The 23940-nt window shown below is 47.8% G+C and overlaps 1 protein-coding gene across 1 annotated transcript in view; it reads right to left on the bottom strand.

Moving 5' to 3' along the window:
* Positions 1 to 23714, bottom strand: part of SUCLG2 (succinate-CoA ligase GDP-forming subunit beta) — a 257002-nt gene extending 233288 nt beyond the window's left edge. Inside the window, exon 1 of the mRNA XM_084764927.1 lies at positions 23562 to 23714. Coding sequence (XP_084621053.1) covers positions 23562 to 23651 — 90 coding nt within the window. The 5' untranslated portion in view covers positions 23652 to 23714. The remainder of the gene's footprint in view (positions 1 to 23561) is intronic.
* Between the last annotated feature and the right edge of the window lie 226 nt (positions 23715 to 23940).

Here is a 23940-nt window from a genome sequence, read left to right as displayed (position 1 = left end):
AGGACATGATGTAATTATAAATGAAAAATCTTTTTTAATTTCAATAAAATAAATTAAATTTTTAAACACACACACAAGTATTAAAAAAAAAAAAAAAAAAGAACTTAGCTGGGACCAAGAATGGGATCTGCAGGAGTAGGAAGGGAACCAGAGGGCAATGGGGTAAAGATGATAATCACATGCCACAGGAAAATATCATGCTGGGAGGTGGTGGTGCACGCCTTTAAGCCCAGCTCTGGGGAGGCAGAGACAGGTACTACTCTGAGTTCGAGGCCAGCCGGATCTATAGAATGAGTTCCAGGACAGAGAAACCCTGTCTCAAAAAACAAAACACAGAAAAGAAAGAAAGAGCGAGCCATGAAACTCATTATCATGTGTTAACTAACATATGCAAATAAAATTAAAACAAATAAATAAAAATGAATGGTTGCAGCTATGTGGGTACAGCCTTAGAATTCCCTAGAATTCTAAGTCATTTCCTTAGAATTCTTTGCCATCAAATTAATATTTTCATAAATTCTTAATGAGCAAGTTAAGTACGCCTGAACATCAAGAAGGAAAAATAAATTTATCTAATTAGTATGATTGTAAATCTAGTTAAAAGTTATAAACACATAGTGTGTCTGTGTCATCACCACAGACCCACGCTATGCTACAAGGGCATTCTCTAGGGCACAAATGAGGAAAGTGACCATTACAGTCTTTTAATATTTTTCTGGATTTTCTAGGGGTTTTTGCTGTTGTTGTTGTTATTTCGTTGTTGTTGTTGTTGTTGTTGTTGTTTGGCTTTTATTGTTTGGTTTTGTTTTTATTTATTTATTTGTAATGATGGTCAGCTAAGTTTTTCAAATGAAATTAAAATCAAAACAGTGGTATCACTTGTTTTAGCCGCAGGCTTCCCCAAGGCTGTGCCTGTGCCAGTGACTGGTTCAGAGCCGCTCCTCACGGGCAGTCTACACGAAGGCGCTGTTGCAAGCCTTCTTGAGCTCCTAGGGAATCCGAAGCTTCAGCACAGTCAAGTCACTTTTTACCTGTTAAACTAGAAGATATATCCTATTTTCAGATGATTACTAAAACCCGAGGCTAGTAATAGTGGGGAAAAGCAAAAGCGGTACACACCTGATGGCAAAATGGGTTGTTTTTAAATCAAAGGTGTTTTCTTTATACAATTCTACTTCATGCACAAAAACCAGGCTATTTTTTCTCATTTTTATTGGCTCACTCATTCCTTCATTTCAGACCGTGAGATAACACCTCATTGGCCACCAAGTAAAATCTGGAAACTGAATATTTCAGAGGGAAAGCTAGGACAGAAGCACGGGGGCGGGGAGGGAGAGTCAGGACCTGGAGTGTGTCTTGGCAGCCAGGTCCCATAGACTCATCCAGTCCTGTGTCCAATACCAGTGTTCAAGAAGGGGAAAGGCCAAAATACTCAGAGACACAACACAAGCTTCTGTAGTCGGAAAATCAAGCTCCATCAAATCTTAACTTATCCCTCACAATTTACTACAAACTCACCAATTAAAGAGTTTCTCAAGGAAAAGGCTAAAGTAACTGAGGGGGGAGGGTAAAGCTGGAAGCAATATCTGATTATCCTCTCAATTTAATTTTTATCACTTATTCATGGGCAGTTTTTCACTGAACAAGAAATAAAATTATTCTCTCTACTTTGCAAAGTTGTGATGATGTCACCCAAATGCCCACACTTTCTTCTGGATAATTCAAAGTTAATAATTTTTCCATCAACAGCAGACTTAACCATATGCCTGTTAACCAGCGAGCAGACATCTTAATTCTATACAACTGTCATATTCGAGACATGAAAAACAAAAAGATGAAGGGGACGCAGCAAGTATCCACAGAGGATAGGGCCAGAGAAAAACAGAAAACATCTCATGGAATACCATTGGGGATAAATCCTAAAGATGAACAGAGAAGTGAAAAAAGAAAAAAAAAAGTGGGAAAAAAAAAAAAAAGCATTTCCAGTACAGCAAACAATGCGAAAACACAGAGATACCTAGACCAGAGACAGACAGTTCAGTGTAACAATAGTGTGTGGGTGGGCTCTGCAGTAGAAAAGCGGGCCAATGAGTTGGAGGACCACTGGAAAGGGTCTATATGCCCAACGTAGTACCAACACCACTCTCTAAGCATCCTTTCAGTGTTAAGGCATATGCCTAGTGCACAAGAGGATCTGGATTTGATTGGCAACACTACAAGTAAAGGAGCCCCTCTGCTCACCCAGAAGGTCCTCTCATCAAAGCAACCGTGGAAGGAGAAATGTTGTGGATTCCTTTTAAGTTCTGTGCAGTGCTTAACCTAACCTACTCAGGTTCCTAGTTTAAGAAAGCATACCAGGGCCTGGAGAGATGGCTCAGAGGTCTAGAACACTGCCTATTCTTCCAAAGGTCCTAAGTTCAATTCCCAGCAACCACATGGGGGCTCACAACCATCTATACTGAAATCTGGGGCCTTCTTCTGGAATGCAGGTGCACATGCAAGCAAAACACTGTACAGTTAATAAACAAATAAATCTTTTAAAAAAATAAAATAAAAGGCAGCATACCATAGAAGCTAGAGAGATGCTGGGTGGTGAAGAGTGTTTCCAGCTCTTCCAGAGGGCCAGAGCTCAGCCCCAGCACCTGCACTACATAGCTCACAGCCCGTAGCTCCAGCTCCAAGGGATGTGACGCCCTCTCCCAGCCTCCACAGACGCGCGCACGCACACACACGCGCGCGCACACACACACACACACACACACACATATCCCCCATGCACACACATAATTAAAAATAAATAAATCTTTAAAAAAGAAAGCGCACCATATAATCCAACTTCATAGACTGCCCATAGATTAAACAATATATTAAGAAAAATATATTAACCTGGGTATGGTGGGTCATACCTGTAATGCAAAAACTTGGAAAGCTGAGGCAGGAGGACTACCAGAAGTGCAAAGCCTATATAGACTGAACTATGAAATCTAGACCAGAGCTACAAGTGAAACCCTGTCTCACTGCCTGGAAAAAAATATCTATTTACACTTACTTACTTATGTATTAAATGTTTTAATGGAGTAAGCAGATAACCAAGCAAGAGGGAAAAAATTGTTTTAAGAAGCAGGAAAAAATGAAAATCTTCATATTTAATTTACTACATTATCATCACTAACAAAATCACATGTGCTAATGGTGCCCTCAGCACCAGTGGCTGAGCCTCCCTGCCTGTCCACGTGGTCTTCAGTCTTGAAGCCATCCTGGTCCCTTGTATCTTCTTGGATTCTCTAAGTAGGTAGTAGGTGACCCGCCTAGGAACACAGATCCAGCAGGGTCAGGGCGGGGACCAGGAGCCTTGACAACCTGTGATTACAGTGCCTGTTTATAACCCAGAAGGAGAACTGGGCCCCTGGCACAGCAGTGTGAGCTGTGTAAGTGCCACACTGCTGAGACGCGGAGCAGGTTTCTAGTGCCTGTAAGCACGTCTTCACTGCCCATATAAAACAGTGTAGGCTTCTGTGTTGGGAATGAATCATTTCCAGAGTTACTTACAGTCCTAAAATACTATACCCTACCATGGAAGAATAATTTCAACGCATGAGTGTGATTCTTAAGAACATTTGAGCTTCTGTCACTTCCTTCCTAAGAGACTGAAAGAAAGGAAGCTGAGAGAACCAAGGTTCCATCAACCACCAGAATCCACCTCAGTGTTTTGTTGTTTTATTAACTTGATCAACATGTTATAAATTTGACTAAGTAAGGCTATCACTGATGAGTTTGCTGCTTGTATTACACATCAAAATTCTTAGAAGAAAGCTGCAATGCTTTGATTTCACCGAAACCCCAAGTTTTAAGAGCAGCATCTCTCTTGCCGCAGACTGACAGGAGACCTTCATCTGGCTTCACAGCCCAGGGGCTACAGGAACATGAAACCAAAAGCCAAAGACCACTTTGCACGCTCTCAAATGGTCCTTGATTTAAAACATATAAGTAAATGAATCTGAAAGAGCAGGCAGTGCCTCATAAAGACAGAGGTCATATCCAAAACAGAATACATCAGAACACCCAAACTAGAAGCAGGAGGCAGAAGGCAGAATGGCCGAGCCAGCTCCCAACCACAGTGGGCCAAAACCTCAGGCTTTTTCACCATGAGGGGTGATGTCAGGGCTGCCGAATGGTTTAGAATGCTAGAATTCCAAGGGAAGAATTATAATCGTTCCAGCAACGTCTATTCGTGAAGGAGTCAACCTTTCAAATAATCAGTGCTGAAACAACAGGATGTGCAACTGAAAATAAACAAACTACCCTAACCCTAGAGCTTACATAAATATTCAAAGTGGATCTGAGATGAGTTTTAAAACTATTTTTTAAAGAAAGAAAAAAGGGAGGGAGGGAGGGACGGAAGAAAGAAGCAAGCAAGGAAAGTTAGTTAAGAAAGAAAAAGGCCACTTTTTAGCTGGGTGTGGTGGCCAAAGGCTGAAGATCCCTGGGAGTTTGAGGTTAGGCTCCTAAGGTACAGGGTAATTCAAGGCCAAGACTCTTGTCTATAAATCAATTAATCAACCAATAAATAAAAATGTTTCAGAAGGTAAGATAAGAGGTACCTTTCAGCTCTAGGGCTTGATAAATAGTTCTTAGACATGATTTTAAAATCATGATTCATCAGAGAAAAAAAAAGGAGATAAATTGTTGATTAAAGTTCAGAACGTTTTTCCTCTGGCAGAGTATGCTGGGAAAATGAAAAGACAAGCTTCAGACTGAGGGAAATATCTGCATACCACATATCTGGCAACCAACTAATATGCAAAATACATAGAGAAATTTAAAAAGTCAACATTTTAAAAATCAAAACAGAAAATGGGCAGAAGACACTAAAAGACATTTCAACGAAGTTATGTGGGTGGCACAGAAGCAAATAAAAAGATAGTCAACATGACTGGCCTTAGTGAAGCACACTTAGGATGTGACTATAGGGATTCTGGCACCACTGCTGCTGCAGACAGATCAAAACCACAGCACTCCGAGGCGCTGAGCCTAACACCACCACCAGCACCCTCCCGCTGAGGAGAAAGCCTTGGTGCCCTGACTCAAGCCTCGGCCTAGGACAGCAGTAGTAGTCTGAACCAAACCCATGGCAGTCCATGGCAGTCCATCCACAGGCCACAGCAGCCCACCTCTGGCCTGTTGCTATCCACTGCCAACCCCCACCCAGCCGTAAGACATGATACCTTCCCCAGGAAGCGGAGAGCCCACCGGCCCCCCACACACATACATACAGTCCTTCGGCCCACTATATCCCCACCACCAAGAGCTATGACTAGTAGAGGGCCACTAAGATTTAAAGTGGGTCATTGTCAGTCCTCCTTCCTGCCTGGGGCTCTGGAGACGTTGACAAAATGGCTTCTGTCAGAGGCTCAGAGGGAGCTGTCCATGGAGACCATTCCTGCCTCAGAAAGCCTGTTGCAGCCACCATGGGAGCTGTCTGTGATGAGGTCCTTTCCTGCTTCAGCTAGCTGCCTTCACAACGGACTCTGTAAATTCTGGACACACTGTTAACTTTATTACTCCTCAAGGCAGGAAAGTGCCAGACCTCTTCCTGAGAAAGCTCCAACAGCCCCACCCCGCCCCCACCTCTGGAACTACCATCTCCAGCCCCTCAGTAAAACTCATTCCAGATTATGCTAATTTGGGGATGAGAAATCTGGACAAAAACCCACCAAACCCTAAGTTTCCCCCAGCTGAGGTTTAAAATCCCACCAATCCACAATCTGGAAATCCCTGCCCCTAGAAAGCTCCACCCCCTTAGAAACCCTATATAAAGGCTGTGTCTGCCCAGTTCTCTGCTGCCTTCTCCCAAGAGCAGAGGTAGCCATTTCGGGATCTGTCTCTCCTCTCCTGGATTCATACCTCCAATAAATCTCTTTTAAGAGATTTACTGCCTGAAGAAATGAAGAAGAGAAAAAGAAAGAAGAAACAAAGGAGCAGAGCTCAGGCTCCAAGGCTCCTCAGCTCCTCAGGTGTTTGGGGCAACCCTCCCTGGGAGCTGCATCATCATGGTAGGACTCCTCCTCTCAGGGCTGTGCAGTTCCTGGGCTGCCGTGCCTCAGGATACCCTTGGGACACTGTTTCACCTTTTGGGCTGGGATACCTTCCCAGCCCTCAGAATTGAGGACACCCTTCCACCCGAGTTCCAGAAGGCAGGCCACCCACACTACCCACACAACAACCAAAACCAAGATACTTATCTGGGAACATAACCTAGAGACACAAATACATTCAAATAAAACACAAAACAAAAGCTGAAAACAGCCAAACTGTCCCTGAGCAGGCGCACAGTTAACTAGAACATCTGTGCGGCCTGCAGCCTGGGACACACTCTGTAAATATACATGCTTTTATATTAGTTTGTCTGTTGTACAACATATATGTGGTGTGTGCTCCAGGAAGATAAACTCTGACACATATTACTTGGATGTATCTCCTGCCCCCTCCCGGTCCCCAAGATCACCTGCCATCTCCTTACTACTTAAACACATCAAGCCCGTGACCCCACACCAAGCCCGTGACCCCACACCAAGCCCGTGACCCCACACCAAGCCCGTGACCCCACAGCAAGGCCTCAGCACTTCCTGTCCCTTTGTCTGCTATCCTCTTCACCCAGATTAGTCCTCATTTCACACCCCTAGGCTCCTTCGGGGATGAGCTCAGCTGTAACCTATGGTTACTTCTTCAACACCTGTAACTACAGGCCCCGCCCTTCCTCACTTGTTTTTCACGACAGCATCCATCAAGGCAGGAGAGGCAGCGGTGGCATCTCATATGCAGTCCCAGCTACTAGGAGCCAGGGTGACCTCAGGGGAAGACTAAAGGCTGAAGACTAGCCAGGGCAACAGAGTGTGAGGCTTTACCTCAAAAAGGGGGGGTGAGGTGCTGTTGGAACATGGTCCCAGAATGGAACTGGGTGAGAATTGCGTTTGTAAGAAAAGAAGAGTCTTGTGACCTCAGTTTCTTCAAAAACACAGACTTGTTCTGGGAGTGTGTTTCTGTGTTCTTCCCGGGTGTAGCGGACAGGAAGTGACTCCATTCATTACAACTGGCTATTGTCGTCTGTTTGTATGCCTCTATGGAAAACATGCTTTTGCCTCACGTAGCTTGTCCTAGTTCACTTTGCTTATGGGACACAATTTAACCCTCAGAACGTAAATTGTCAGATGCTCTGAATAAAGCTGCCTATTCATGAGGCTTTAGCCACCTCGTTTATTACACCACTCTCCCAGGTCGCAGTGCTTCTGGAGCAGTCAACAGTGTGCATCATGTGACTCCATCAGTACTGGCACATGACGCCATTTCCCAGATTTCCTCAAGTCATCTGTGCACCAGCGGCCTGAGGCCCACTGCAGGGAACAAAGTTATCCACAGACCAGCACCGAGCCCGAGTATGGACACATAACCAGTATAGTAAATACTAAGTAAAATTAATTAAGTAAACTTAGTAAATATAAGTAAAAAATAAGTAAATTTAATTAAGGGATGGAGGCTCAGAGAGGCTAAAGGCTACAATGAATCAACAGGGCAGAAAGACACAAAGCTGTTCTCTGTACTTTCTATCAATGATAGAACAGAGACTTAAATTCAGTCCTAACACTCGGTGACTTTTCCTATAGTATTTCACCTATAGCACTGAATGCCACAGTTTTAAAGAATTAACTCTTCTCCATCCCCACTGCCCCCCCCGACTGCCCAGTTCTGTGAGCATCACAGTTTGCTGACCTTCAGCCACTACCTACCTACAGCACACCTGCTGATCCTCACCCACTACCTACCTACAGCACACCTGCTGATCTTCACCACTACCTACCTACAGCACACCTGCTGATCTTCACCACTACCTACCTACAGCACACCTGCTGATCTTCACAACTACCTACCTACAGCACACCTGCTGATCTTCACCACTACCTACCTACAGCACACCTGCTGATCTTCACCACTACCTACCTACAGCACACCTGCTGATCTTCACCCACCACCTACCTACAGCACACCTGCTGATCTTCACCACTACCTACCTACAGCACACCTGCTCTTCTTCACCCACTATCTACCTACAGCACACCTGCTGATCTTCACCCAGCACCTACCTACAGCACACCTGCTGATCCTCACCCACCACCTACCTACAGCACACCTGCTGATCTTCACCCACTACCTACCTACAGCACACCTGCTGATCTTCACCCACCACCTACCTACAGCACACCTGCTCTTCTTCACCCACTACCTACCTACAGCACACCTGCTGATCTTCACCCACCACCTACCTACAGCACACCTGCTCTTCTTCACCCACCACCTACCTACAGCACACCTGCTCTTCTTCACCCACTACCTACGTACAGCACACCTGCTGATCTTCACCCACCACCTACCTACAGCACACCTGCTGATCTTCACCCACTACCTACCTACAGCACACCTGCTGATCTTCACCCACCACCTACCTACAGCACACCTGCTGATCTTCACCCACCACCTACCTACAGCACACCTGCTGATCTTCACCCACCACCTACCTACAGCACACCTGCTGATCTTCACCCACCACCTACCTACAGCACACCTGCTGATCTTCACCCACTACATACCTACAGCACACCTGCTGATCTTCACCCACTACATACCTACAGCACACCTGCTGATCTTCACCCACTACCTACCTACAGCACACCTGCTGATCTTCACCCACCACCTACCTACAGCACACCTGCTGATCTTCACCCACTACATACCTACAGCACACCTGCTGATCTTCACCCACTACCTACCTACAGCACACCTGCTGATCTTCACCCACCACCTACCTACAGCACACCTGCTGATCTTCACCCACTACCTACCTACAGCACACCTGCTGATCTTCACCCACTACCTAACTACAGCACACCTGCTCTTCTTCACCCACTACCTACCTACAGCACACCTGCTGATCCTCACCCACTACCTACCTACAGCACACCTGCTGATCTTCACCCACTACATACCTACAGCACACCTGCTGATCTTCACCCACTACCTACCTACAGCACACCTGGTGATCTTCACCCACCACCTACCTACAGCACACCTGCTGATCTTCACCCACCACCTACCTACAGCACACCTGGTGATCTTCACCCACCACCTACCTACAGCACACCTGCTGATCTTCACCCACCACCTACCTACAGCACACCTGCTGATCCTCACCCACTACCTACCTACAGCACACCTGCTGATCTTCACCCACTACATACCTACAGCACACCTGCTGATCTTCACCCACTACCTACCTACAGCACACCTGGTGATCTTCACCCACCACCTACCTACAGCACACCTGCTGATCTTCACCCACCACCTACCTACAGCACACCTGGTGATCTTCACCCACCACCTACCTACAGCACACCTGCTGATCTTCACCCACCACCTACCTACAGCACACCTGCTGATCCTCACCCACTACCTACCTACAGCACACCTGCTGATCTTCACCCACCACCTACCTACAGCACACCTGCTGATCTTCACCCACTAGCTACCTACAGCACACCTGCTGATCCTCACCCACCACCTACCTACAGCACACCTGCTCTTCTTCACCCACTACCTACCTACAGCACACCTGCTGATCTTCACCCACCACCTACCTACAGCACACCTGCTCTTCTTCACCCACTACCTACCTACAGCACACCTGCTGATCTTCACCCACCACCTACCTACAGCACACCTGCTGATCTTCACCCACTACCTACCTACAGCACACCTGCTGATCTTCACCCACCACCTACCTACAGCACACCTGCTGATCCTCACCCACTACCTACCTACAGCACACCTGCTGATCTTCACCCACCACCTACCTACAGCACACCTGCTGATCCTCACCCACTACCTACCTACAGCACAGCTGCTGATCTTCACCCACCACCTACCTACAGCACACCTGCTGATCCTCACCCACTACCTACCTACAGCACACCTGCTGATCCTCACCCACTACATACCTACAGCACACCTGCTGATCTTCACCCACCACCTACCTACAGCACACCTGCTCTTCTTCACCCACTACCTACCTACAGCACACCTGCTGATCTTCACCCACTACCTACCTACAGCACACCTGCTGATCTTCACCCACCACCTACCTACAGCACACCTGCTGATCTTCACCCACCACCTACCTACAGCACACCTGCTGATCTTCACCCACTACCTACCTACAGCACACCTGGTGATCTTCACCCACCACCTACCTACAGCACACCTGCTGATCTTCACCCACCACCTACCTACAGCACACCTGCTGATCTTCACCCACCACCTACCTACAGCACACCTGCTGATCTTCACCCACCACCTACCTACAGCACACCTGCTGATCTTCACCCACTACATACCTACAGCACACCTGCTGATCTTCACCCACTACATACCTACAGCACACCTGCTGATCTTCACCCACTACCTACCTACAGCACACCTGCTGATCTTCACCCACTACCTACCTACAGCACACCTGCTGATCCTCACCCACTACCTACCTACAGCACACCTGCTGATCCTCACCCACTACCTACCTACAGCACACCTGCTGATCTTCACCCACTACCTACCTACAGCACACCTGCTGATCTTCACCCACCACCTACCTACAGCACACCTGCTGATCTTCACCCACTACCTACCTACAGCACACCTGCTGATCCTCACCCACTACCTACCTACAGCACACCTGCTCTTCTTCACCCACCACCTACCTACAGCACACCTGCTGATCTTCACCCACTACCTAACTACAGCACACCTGCTGATCTTCACCCACCACCTACCTACAGCACACCTGCTGATCTTCACCCACTCCCTACCTACAGCACATCTGCTGATCTTCACCCACCACCTACCTACAGCACACCTGCTGATCTTCACCCACTACCTACCTACAGCACACCTGCTGATCTTCACCCACCACCTACCTACAGCACACCTGCTGATCTTCACCCACTACATACCTACAGCACACCTGCTGATCTTCACCCACTACCTACCTACAGCACACCTGCTGATCTTCACCCACTACCTACCTACAGCACACCTGCTGATCTTCACCCACTACCTACCTACAGCACACCTGCTGATCCTCACCCACTACCTACCTACAGCACACCTGCTGATCTTCACCCACCACCTACCTACAGCACACCTGCTGATCTTCACCCACTACCTACCTACAGCACACCTGCTGATCCTCACCCACTACCTACCTACAGCACACCTGCTCTTCTTCACCCACCACCTACCTACAGCACACCTGCTGATCTTCACCCACTACCTACCTACAGCACACCTGCTGATCTTCACCCACCACCTACCTACAGCACACCTGCTGATCTTCACCCACTCCCTACCTACAGCACATCTGCTGATCTTCACCCACCACCTACCTACAGCACACCTGCTGATCTTCACCCACTACCTACCTACAGCACACCTGCTGATCTTCACCCACCACCTACCTACAGCACACCTGCTGATCTTCACCCACCACCTACCTACAGCACACCTGCTGATCTTCACCCACCACCTACCTACAGCACACCTGCTGATCTTCACCCACTACCTAACTACAGCACACCTGCTCTTCTTCACCCACTACCTACCTACAGCACACCTGCTGATCCTCACCCACTACCTACCTACAGCACACCTGCTGATCTTCACCCACCACCTACCTACAGCACACCTGCTGATCTTCACCCACTACCTACCTATCAGGACACCTGCTGATCTTCACCCACTACCTACCTACAGCACACCTGCTGATCTTCACCCACCACCTACCTACAGCACACCTGCTGATCTTCACCCACTACCTACCTATCAGGACACCTGCTGATCTTCACCCACCACCTACCTACAGCACACCTGCTGATCTTCACCCACTACCTACCTACAGCACACCTGCTGATCTTCACCCACTACCTACCTACAGCACACCTGCTGATCTTCACCCACTACCTACCTACAGCACACCTGCCGAGCTCCATCCATTGTCTCCCCATGAGGACACCACACCTCCTCCTCAGCTCTTTCCTTCTTCAAGGATTGCTATTGCACCTTTTTCTTTCATTACAGAGGTTTCACTTTTGTGTTCATTATTGTTCGGGTATAATCAGCTTTTGATTGCAAGCTGATTATTCTTAAATTTCAACTTTATATTACTGAAGAACCCAATGCCTGGTATAATGCTGATTACAAAAAAAATCAGCTGTATTAAGTTATGCAAGTGTTTCTGAAAAGGCCTATCACAGGGCATTAAGACACTGGGGTTTTGTTTAACCTTGGGTGAGCTGCCTGAACAAAGAGAATGGTTTGGAGGGTGACATGCAGGAAAAATAATAATAATAATGAGGTTTGCTGTTTTCTCACTTCAGAGCTAAGTGAAAAATACTGGAACTGACACATCTGAATAAAGGCCAGCATGCAGCCCAGCCTCACTGCTATTTAAAACCGTTCTGGGCCTCCTCTTTGGAATTCAGCATCAAAGCCCGCTCCTGTGCCTGCCAATATTCTCCTCCATTACAACGTTTCTTTCCTGAGCGCAGAGTTTCCCCAATCTAACACTATGGAGTAAGTGAACAGGAAAGTGCTTTGGTTCAAAAACAAAGCTTAAAGCATGTCAATGTTGCTCTTGGTTCCTGCGCTCTAACTCTCTGCAGGTGCTAGGAATGCACCCTCATGACAAAGCCAGAGGCTAAAGCAGTGGGTAGAGAGGAGGATCTTGTCACCCCGCTGCAGGAACATGAACCAGAACACCATCCTCACCTGTTCCTTCTCCATGCGTAGGATTACTGTAGGTCCCAGTGATCAGAAGTAGCTTCCCATGATGCCAAGGTGGCCCCTGAACCCTCCTTCAAAAAGCAGAGGATAAGTTGTTCACTGATATTAGCATGGTAACAATGTACCATATATCACATGGCTTAGAGAGGGGGGGGGTGAAGAAGAGGAGAAGGAGGGCGGGGGGTGGGGGGGGGCCATGGACATATTCAATCTCAGTTCTAGGGGTTAACAATCTAAAATCAAAGAGCTGGGTCCTCGGACTCTATTCCATACCTCACTCCTAGTTCTGGTCACTGAAGGCCGTTTTGTTATTCCTCTTCACTGCCTTCTCTTCCATCTGCCCTTCTCACTACATATGTGCAGCTGAGTCTGCACTTCCCTATGTTATAAGTACATCTGTCATACTAGACTAGGGTCCATGCTAATTGTTTGTTTGTTTGTCTGGAAACAGGGTTAAACTGTGTTGCCCTGGATGTCCTGAAACTAGCTATGTAGACAAGGCTGGCCTAAACCTCAGAGATCCACCAACCTCTACCTCCTGAATTCTGGGATTAAAGATGTGCACCTCTATGACTGGCTCTAATGACCTCATTTTAACTTGAGTTCCTCTGTGAAGTCCCTATATTCACAAAAGGTCACACCCTGAAATACTGGAGGTAAGGACTTCACACACATAACTCAATCCATGAAGGGCACAATTCAATATGCCATTGTGAATGACAGCCTCAGGGAGGGACAACAGCAATGACAACAGGAAAGCTCTTTAATGTCTCTGAGCCATAGTGCTTTCCTTTGCAAAATGGGCTTGGACGAGGACAATAAAAGTGCCTACCACAACGGTCTCCATAGGGACTCAAACAGACACTGCCTCCCAAGGCACATTGCTGGGGTGACCTTGACAAATGTCAGCTGTGTTTCCCCATAAACTTGGCTCAGTTCTCCAGGCATTAAGAATAGCCATGAGTCCAAGAAACACAGTACAGCTTGATGCCCAGAGACAGGAAGCTTTCTCAGCACCATAAACATTCACTGTGAGTTTACAACAAACTAGACTCAGTTCATGAGAAGCAGCAACTGTCCCTGTCCCTGGGCTTCTTTCCAAGGCACCGCCTGAGCCCAAGAGTGCACCTTTGTCACACTGGGCCAATGAGCTGGGGGCTTGTGTGAACATGCATAGTTTATAGACTACCATGAAGAAAAATATGTCTAGTAGACATTTCAATTATATATGGAAAGTCAAAACTATAACTCAAACTACACACTGAGCATTTCTACAAAGATGAATATTAACACAGACTTTCACGTATGTATATCCCTGTTCAGACCAGCCAAAGGGTAGAATCTACCTAAGTATTCCATGAAAGATGGAGGATGAATGAAATTACATACATAAACATAATATATATTTATGTACACATATACCCCTCATAAAAGGTATTGTGACACATCCTACAACATGGATATATTCTGAAGATATGCTAAATGAAATAAGCCAGCTAAGAAAAAACAGTTATTTTATGATTCTACTTAATGTGCCACACAATGGAACACTGTGCAGCTTGCTGGTGGGTGGGGGCAGGGAGTGGGCAATGAAGTGTGTCTAATGCACAGAGTTTTGCTTGGGAACACCAGTAAGGTCAGTAGATGTCGGCACTAGGTGTACAGCAAAGCAAGTAAACAGGTGTATGTGTGATGTCCTGCTCAAAAGCATAAGATGGTCACCTTAATATTACATATAAGTTGCCACAATAAAAGCAGCAAAACTAAATAAAATAAGCATTCATACTTTTTAATCTTTGGAAACTTTGAGAAACATAAGACTTTAGAGCCTTTTTTTTGGGGGGGGGGTTCAAGACAGGGTCTCTCTGTGTTAGCTGTGGCTGTCCTGGACTCGCTTTGTAGACCAGGCTGGCCTCGAACTCACAGCGATCCACCTGCCTCTGCCTCATGAGTGCTGGGATTAAAGGCGTGCGCCACCATGCCTGGCTTTAGAGCCATTTTTAAAAAATTGTCAGTCCAAGTTGTTAATGAAAAGAGCAGCGCCAGGGCTTCAAATGAGGCTCAGCATACAGCACTGCCCGGCATGTGCATGGTCCAGGGTAGCATACAGCACTGCCCAGCGTGTGCATGGCCCTGGGTAGCGTATAGCATTGCCCGGCACCTGCATGGCCCTGGGTAGCATACAGCACTGCCTGGCATGTGCATGGCCCTGGGTCACGTACAGCACTGCCTGGCATGTGCATGGCCCTGGGTCACATACAGCACTGCCCTGCGTGGGCATGGCCCTGGGTAGTGTACAGCACTGCCCAGCGTGTGCATGGCCCTGGGTCACATACAGCACTGCCCTGCGTGTGCATGGCCCTGGGTAGTGTACAGCACTGCCCAGCGTGTGCATGGCCCTGGGTCACATACAGCACTGCCCAGCGTGTGCATGGCCCTGGGTAGCGTACAGCATTGCCTGGCGTGTGCATGGCCCTGGGTCGCAGTCCCACCACAGTCCTTTTACATCTCCACAAATGTACTGAACTTGAACATCTAAGTGCTGTCTTGTGTTAGTAATTAATCTTATTTAAACTATAACCCTGATTCTTTTAACTTCGGAGTTATAAGCAAAAGATTCTCTCAGCCAGAAATTGATTCCTCATGAACAAAACCCCTTCCAGAAAGGAGCACGATGGGGCTGGGGATGTACCAGGCAAGTCCTTGCCTGGCATGTAAGAGCCCTGCGTTCCATCCCCAGCACCACATAAAAGGAGCACAGTGACACACAACTATGATCCTAGCAACGGGGCTGCGGGGGAGGGAGGAGGATTAAACTTTCAAAGTTATCCTTGGTTACATACTGAGTTTGAGGCCAAGCTGGACCACCTGAGACCCTTTCTAACAAAGGAGCAAAACATTGATGCATGGCAAATGAAGGTAAGGAGAATGCCACTGAATGTCCCCATCTGGGGGCCTTTAACACAAAAGGAGATTTAGTAGTCTTCTCATCTTTATATAAAGTTTAACTCAGTAAATTTTCCTCCATATTAAATTACATTTTATATAAAATATAGTCATAAAACCCATTTATAGCACTCATAAAAGCCTCCCCATAAATTGGCATCAAACAAAAAGGGAAGGACCCAGGACACGGGGGCCCTGCTGTAGTGGGGCTGGGCTCTGACAGGACAGTCCTGCAGTACTCTGGGGCCCAGCCAAGCAGGGAGCAGTGGCAAGCCTTCTGCATTCTGCAATTAAAGCCACGCTGCTCCCTGCAGCTGTGTCCAGCCGCTCATAGCTCAACACCAGTTCTGCATGGTGCAGACCAACTGTCTTCAACTCCACCATCTCTACACCCTTGACTTATCTAATTAGCCGAATAGCACCTTTATTTTTCCCTGTTCATTATTTTTAAAAGTCAGTAAAAAATTCATTTTGTTGTCCTTGTGTTGCTGGCTTTCAATTTTAATGATGCTTCACTTTAAAGGCGCTCTAAATCTCAACAAAGAAGCACCCATCATTAATAGTTTATCCCCTTAATCAAAAATAATAAGTCCCAACTTTCTTTGTATTACTTATTAAAGGCCTGCATATACCCTCAGGCTGGAATGAGAGTGTATATTAAATGTGGTTTATCTGCTTCCTTGCAAAGGAAGTTAACCCAAATAAGTCCTTCAAAATCTAAGGCTGCAGCCAAACATCCCAACAACAGGAAGGAGAACGCAGCAGATGATATCGATGCAGGGCAGGATGGGTCCCTTATGAAAACATGCAGAGAGCTCCATCCATAAGGACAAATGATTAACATTTATTTGCAGTTGAAATGCTGATCTCCAGTTCCAAGCACTGGTGGGGTCCAGGAATCTTCTACAGACTGCAGAGCAAGACTCCACAGGTAGCCACTGCCCCTTAAAGTCGCTTCTGCACCTGATTCTTCCAGTCCTTTACCTCCAGTCAATTTTCCACGCAAGGCATGCAGTGTAAAGAACTAGTGAGGAAAGCCAGGACAGGATCGAAGCCACTCTTGAGGGACATAAAGCCACTTGATTAGACATCATGTTTGCTGATAGTTATACCCAAACCAATAGCTAGCATTCAGTGATCATTTAGGGTACAGGGCAAGGACGCATGTGCTGCTCAGTACAACAGTAGTAACTGTGCCCACTTTGCCATGAGGAAGGAAGCACAGGTCCTAGGAATTAAGCTAACTCCACCAGATCTGAGGTACCCAGGCCAGGTTCAGGGCACATGCCTGCAGCCCAACACTCGCGAGATGGCAGCAGGATCACTGTGAGCTGGAGGCTAGCCTGGGCTATGGTGAGATCCTGTCTAAAGCCAAGATGAACAACAAAGACAAAATAAAGCAAAAACAAATCAAGGCTGGGATGTAGCTGGGTGATGCAATGCTTGCCTAGGGTATACAAGGCACTGGGTTGGATTCCCAGCACTGTAACAACAATTATGATAATAAAGCAACAGTTACACAATGTATCTTTTAACGTACTATTCAGAAAGACACAGAGTGTAAAAAGACATCTGCATTAAAGAGGGACTATAAGGCAAAAAAAAGTCAGTTTTACAGTAAAACATAAAATTCTCCAAAATCATAAAAATACTAAGCAAGATATATCAAAGCAAGATTTGAGCCCAGGAAGTGATTCCAGTTCTGAGTTATCGCTAAAATCCTAGCACGATACCTTATAAACAGGGTTGCCGTGTAGTCTCAAATGTACCCCAGTTTTAGGAATAAAATGTATGAGCTTCTTCCTAACAGGTGGAGTGGAATGAATCCTGCACCTTAGCTTGGAGCTGACACAGGGCAGATAAAACAACCAGTTACTGCTGTGGGTGACCTAAAGGAAGCTCAGCCAAAGGGGAGACCATTACTAACCATCAGACCTCACAGGAATCCTTCTCCTGAAAGCAGGAAGTGGAGATCCAAGAGGCACCAGGGTATCTCTGCACACTGAGCTCAGGGAAAGCCAGGGATGAGTTCCAGCCCTGTGTGAAGCCTCTTGTCTTACATGTGGAAAAGCTCATCTGACTATCTGGATGGATGACATTACAAAGAAACGTCCTGCAAGTGACAGCAAGGCTCAGAGAGGCCCAGCATTTCCCTTCAATACACTAAGCCATTTACTTTTCCCTTGAGACAAGTCCAGGAAAGTCTCTCTTTTTTAATAGACAACCAGAGAAACCTTAGGAAGACCTACAACCTGCAGAATGAGAGCGAGCAGAGAAGGGAAAGCGACAGCAGCTTGCACCGTTCCAAAGGCCTGGGCTGCTGCTGGAACCAGGTAAGACAGGCGTGTACCTGCGGCAGGATGGGCTGCACTTCACTTGGAGGTTTCTTTGGGTTTTGTTTGTCTGTTTGTTGTTTGTTACATTTTTTAAAATGTATCTTGTATGCATGTAAGTGTGTGGGCAAGGGTATGTGGCCATGCTGTAGGAGGATAACGGGTAGACAGTGATTTTCCCTTCATCATGTGCTCAAGGAAGCCTTGGCGGCAAGTGCCCTGACCAGCTCCACTCATCTGTAATGCCTCCCCACTGACCTCCCCCGCCACACTCACAAGGATCTGCTGGTCTCATCGCTCACCACCCCACCACCCCAAACTCTACAAGGCAGCCCCTGCTGGAAGTCCTCTCGTGCCTTCAAACTGCACCCCAGGGACTTCCACCGCACAGACACTGACAGATGAAAGGTCTGTGAAGAAACTGGTGGGACTGAGGAGGCAGACACCTGGCCCTCCACCCATGCGTGGATTCACACCTCCACGAATCTATGCCTTGTGCTCTGCAGCATCTCCAATACCAACCCACAAACAACATCAAGTCCCTTCATTTGACAGGGAGAATAAGTCCTACAGGCTAACAACTGACGTGTACCTTCACAGCTTGTGCCTAAGCGCTATTCTTTCTTAATCACTTCTACATGCAAGCTTGCCATCAATCTGCACATGGATCAAAGCCTCAACTCAGGAAATGCCCATCCCAGAAAGTCAACTCCTGAACTCCTGCAGTCCTAAGCCAGCACTTCCTGCTGAGTGGCCAGTGGTACCCGCTGTGGCTACGCTTTCTTCTCAGGTGTTCCCCTACCTCAAACATTCAACTCATCCAAGCCAGATGTCTTTGCTACTAACCCTACCCCTGAGTTATGCGAATGTTTCAGGAAAGATCGACAGCTGGGATGGCGCAGCTGAGCTACTGCATCTCGTTTCTGGGATGCTGACAATTCCCAAGGTCTTGGAGGCAAAAGGCCTCCATCTATCGCAGTCTCAAGTTCTCCATGTATGACATGGGCAAGATCATCCCTGTCTCACATGGCGATGTGGTGAAATCAAGGCTAAGGAAGAATGAGATCAGCGCCCGACTCTGAACTGACAGTACATGATAAATGTTATGAAACCGGAGATAGAACCGTTATTGCAGATTAGCAAATCCTTTTTTTAAAAGGCAAGTCAATTTAGCTTCAAATCCATCGCAACAGAGATAATCATTGTAGGCCTCTGATCTAATCATAATGGCAAATGTTTAATAAATCACACTGAAACATTATAGCCACCTGTGAGAACTAGTTCCTTTTCAGAGAAGAGTCGAGTCCAACCATCTGTTCCAGATTCGATCACAGAATGTATGCAATATCCTTCAGCAACTGAGCACATACAGCGTGTGAAAAAGGCGCGATGAAGCCTGCTTTCTGTGTAATTAATATGCACTAATAAAATGAATTTTTAAAAATAATCACTTGCTCCAGGTGGCACAGAAGGAGCACTGGGGATCTAGTACTCAAGCTCGGCGGAATTAAACGCAGAACTCTTGCCTTCTGCTACTGTGTCCTAGACCCCAGAGCAAGAAAGGGGGGGTTCAATCAGAGTCCAGAGAGGCGTGTGGCTCCAGTACGCTGAGCCCACCCAAATCTAAATAATCAAAGACAGAGGCACAGAGCAGTAAGCACTGTGTTCAAGTGGATGGCTCAGCCCAAACTGGACCTTCTGGTGGCATAGCTTAATGATTTAACATAGTAAGCTATTCATTGGCATGAGGCAGGTGACTTCCTGGCACTAGGGTTTCCAACCCGTTATTAAGTGACCTCTCTGTGCCTGGATCCTTTACAGGGAGCATGGAGACGGCACAGGCACCACCACCACCCTGCTGTGGCATTGAAGGGGTTAAAGTAATAACAGGCACTAAGCTCTTCACACAGTGTGCCACATACTAAATGCTCAGTAATTAGTCGCTTTGCCAATCATCAGCTTGTCCCCTCCTCTCCAACCTCTACCACCTCTCAGCTGGTTACCTGCCTCCCCCTGGTCTCTGTACTCCACTAATTCATCGGACCACAAATGCTTATACAACACCCAGCCAGGCCAGCTGGGAAAACAGCAGTGTGTAAGAAAGTCCACTCTCATGAAGCTCGCATTCTTCTGTTTCTGAGGGGAAAAGGAGGACAGGCAATAACCAAATAAGATGAGGTGGAGACCTGTGTTGTTAGTTGCAGGAAAGCAGAAAAGATACAGATGACAACTCCACTGAACAGAAGGAGCCGGTCAAATGATCAGGGAAGGGTCTTTCCAGAGAATTAACACTGTATCAAGAGTTGATGAAGGTGCAGAGCAGACAGCGGTCGGAGGGAGCCCTGCTTCGAGAGAGATAAGCATGTGGCCCAATGTAGGCCGAGCTCAACTACAGCACCACATGGCAGAGCAACCATTGGTTATATAACAATTGTGCAACGGGACCACACACCTCTGAGGGAAAGGATAGCTCACTCACTCTCAAGGGCACTCCCTCCCCGTCTCCCTCTACACGACATCAAAACTACTAGGTACACTAGGCTGCTCAACGTTCTCCTGAACATTGGGTTTATGAGCAAGCTGGGTTTATGAGCTTTCTAACTTTGCAGAACTAAGCACTGAGCATGCACAATAAGCATTCAGAAAATATCTGATGAAAGAACGCTATTTGCTTGGTTTTCTGTTATGGAGTAGTGTGGTCTGGCCAAGTCCATGGCATTCTACAGAGCCTTTCTTCCTTCCTCATCTGCCTAAGGGCTCAGCATTATCCCTAACTCCTGACTGCCCCTCCCTCTGCACAGTAGGGCAGGGGACAAGCAAGCTATCCATTCCCCACGGGAATGCCAGCCCCATCACCCCACCTTCAGCAAATGGACTTCTGCTATTCATTTCCAAATCGGCATAATGCTCTTATTTACTTAAATGTATTACATCAGGCAAAACTTTTCCAACAGCTGAAAGAACCTGCCACACACCGAGGGAGGACTCCAGATTGGGTAGTAAGGCAAGCTGCAAGACAAACAATCCAAGGTCATCTGTGTCCTTTCTTTTCCTCCTCCCAACGGACATATTTCAGTGACTTTCTAGGCTTGGTGCCCGCAGAACCTAGCCAAGGAACAAGGGTGACAAAGCGCTGGCTACCATGGCCTGTTCCATGGTAATCACTCTCCCAAAAAAGCAGTGCTTCGTTACAGTGATCAAAGCCAATCTGGTACAGGGCCTTGTACCTGCCAACGGTTAAAAGTGTAGCGTCTGAATGACAGGAAATCTAGCATCTTCTCTAGCAGCAAGTGTTAGAACTGTCCTTGGCTTGGTTGGTGGTGGGTTTGGGTTTGGGTTTGGTTTTTTGTTTTGGGGGTGGTGGTTGTTCAAAAAAAAAAAAAACAAAACAAAACAAAAAGCAGAAAAAAAACCCACTGGGAAAATTAAAAAGCTAGGATCCCCCAGGGCAGTAGGCAGACCACAGCTCGCAGCAGCCTCCTGGCTTCATTTAGCTGCTGTAAACTTGTCTGTACCCTTTAGCCCTTCACTTCTAAAATCTATGTATAGCTGGGCATGGTGGCACATACCTTAAATCTCAACATTTAGGAGGCAGTGGCAGGCAGATCTCAGTTCTGGCCTGATCAGAGTTCAAGGGCAGCTTGGTCTACAGATTGAGTTCAAGGAGAGCCTGGCTGACAGAGTGAGACCTTGTTTCAAACAAACAAAAAAAGCACTCATGTCTCCATCTGCCTCCACTGCTAGAAGGAGCAGGGCACTGAGCTGCAGGAGCACACAGCTATGGGAGCACAAAGCTGCAGGAGCACTCAGCTGCAGGAGCACCGAGCTGCAGGAGCACCGAGCTGCAGGAGCACTCAGCTGCAAGAGCACTCAGCTGCAGGAGCACCCAGCTGTAGCCCTTCAAAGTGGCCACCAGCAGAGGCTCAGGTGTAAGCAGTTTCCTTTGGGGAGCAAATGAGTGTTCTTACCACCTGAGCCATGTCCCAGCCCTACTGTCATCTTCCAAGCCTGGTGTTGCCAGAATAATAAGTCATGCCGAGCACAAGTCCGTAAACCAATTGACTTTACCCGATGTGGGTACAGGGTCTCACTGGGTCGGCTTCCCAGCCAGTCTCTTCCCAAACATTACAAGGTTTCCATTACTTGGATAAGAAGATGACAATATACTTCAGCTAAACATTCTGTTTTAGGTTTCTCTGAACAACCATTTCCCAGGTTTCCTTTTTCACTGCCCTGGGCTCCATCTTTGTCATCGATTCAAATCTACCTTAACAGCACAACAGTTCTTGTGTTTTTTTAATAACACTTAAATAATGAGTAGGACTTAAATCACCTGGAGATATCGCCTTACCCTTTGACAGTGGGTATCAGTGATTTTAATTAGACAACCCGCCAAGCCAGTCCTTTACCAACCATACTGTGAAGTGCCTATTAAGGATATTACAGTAATAAGTATTAGCACCTCTTAAATTCCCATTAACAATAACAGAGAAGTGGAATGTCAGGTAATGAAAAGAAAGGGGGAAAAAAAACCCTTCATAATTAGCCAGAGCTTAGAGTAACTCAAGTTGTTAGTCTTTCAGTTTTCTTAGTGCCTATGCATGTTCTGGCGAAAATGTGCTAATTTGCCTCTAGTTGAACTTAAAAGTTTTTTCTTCCTGGGGGAGGGGTTAACCTAGAAAAAGTGGGGGAGCATGACTTCTACAAGTGTCAATGCCAACTCACAATTCGCCTCCCCCCCCCCCCCCAAGGGCATCTGAAGAAGGTAAAGTCAACGGGGGAGCAATGTGGAAGAGCTGTTCAGAGTCCAACACTAACAGTTGAGTCTCCACGAGGCATAGAAAAAAGTGGGCACTTTTGACATAGGCCAGTCATAGAGGAGGAATCGACTCCCACTTTACTCCTGGGCCCCTGCATATTCCCCAGCACAGACAAGCAAGGGCTGCAAAAGCAACAGCCTGCAGAGATGACTCTGGCAGGTGAGCGGCCTCGGGAGCCGCCGGGTTTCTTGCATGTAGAGCACGTGGCCTGCCTGGCAAGCTGAGGCTTACTTAAAGAAGCCTCCACGGCTGCTGAGCTAGTAACCGCCTGGAAAACCTCTGATTCCAACGGTGCGGGGAACTTTCACAACTCGCACCCACCGCGGGGTTCCGGGGCGCGGCGCGGCCCTGGGGCAGGGGGGAGGCGTGGAGGGGGGGCGCAGAGGGGACCGTTGGGATGACCCGGGCCCTGGGGTGTGCACTCTGGCCCCCGCGATCCCCGCGACCTCCAGCACCCCAGCCTGCGCACTGCCGGCCGCGCCGCGGGGGAGCACGGGGTCGCCTGGGGTCGCGCGGGGCGAAGAGGTCGCGGAGCAGGGGCGCCACAGCGGGTGGCTCGCGTTGCCCCAGCCGCGCTCACCTGGGACCTGACCGCCAAGAGCGGCGGCCGCAGCGCTCGCTCTCGCAGAAGCTTCCCGACCAGCGCTGCGATGGCCACCGGGGACGCCATTTTAACCAGGAACCGGTGGAGAGGCCGCGAGGGGGAGGGAGGGGGCGGAGGAGGGAGGCCGGCCAAGCCCAGGCCACGGAGGGGGGCGGGCCGGGGGTATGGGGGGGAGGGGCGGGACAGGGGGCGTGTCGGGAAGGGCGGGCCGGGGCAAGACAGGGGGCGTGGAGGGGAGGGGCGGGGGAGAGGAGGAGGTAGACGAGACTGAAGGGAGAGAATAGTAAAGGAGGGGAGAGGCGGAAGGGTGGAGGAACCCACCACCCACTCCAATCACCACCCGTAATCCCACCAC

This window comes from Acomys minous (assembly GCF_964271855.1).
Source record: "Acomys minous genome assembly, chromosome: 17".
Taxonomy (NCBI): Eukaryota; Metazoa; Chordata; class Mammalia; order Rodentia; family Muridae; genus Acomys; species Acomys minous.
This window is presented reverse-complemented; position numbering and strand designations above follow the sequence as displayed.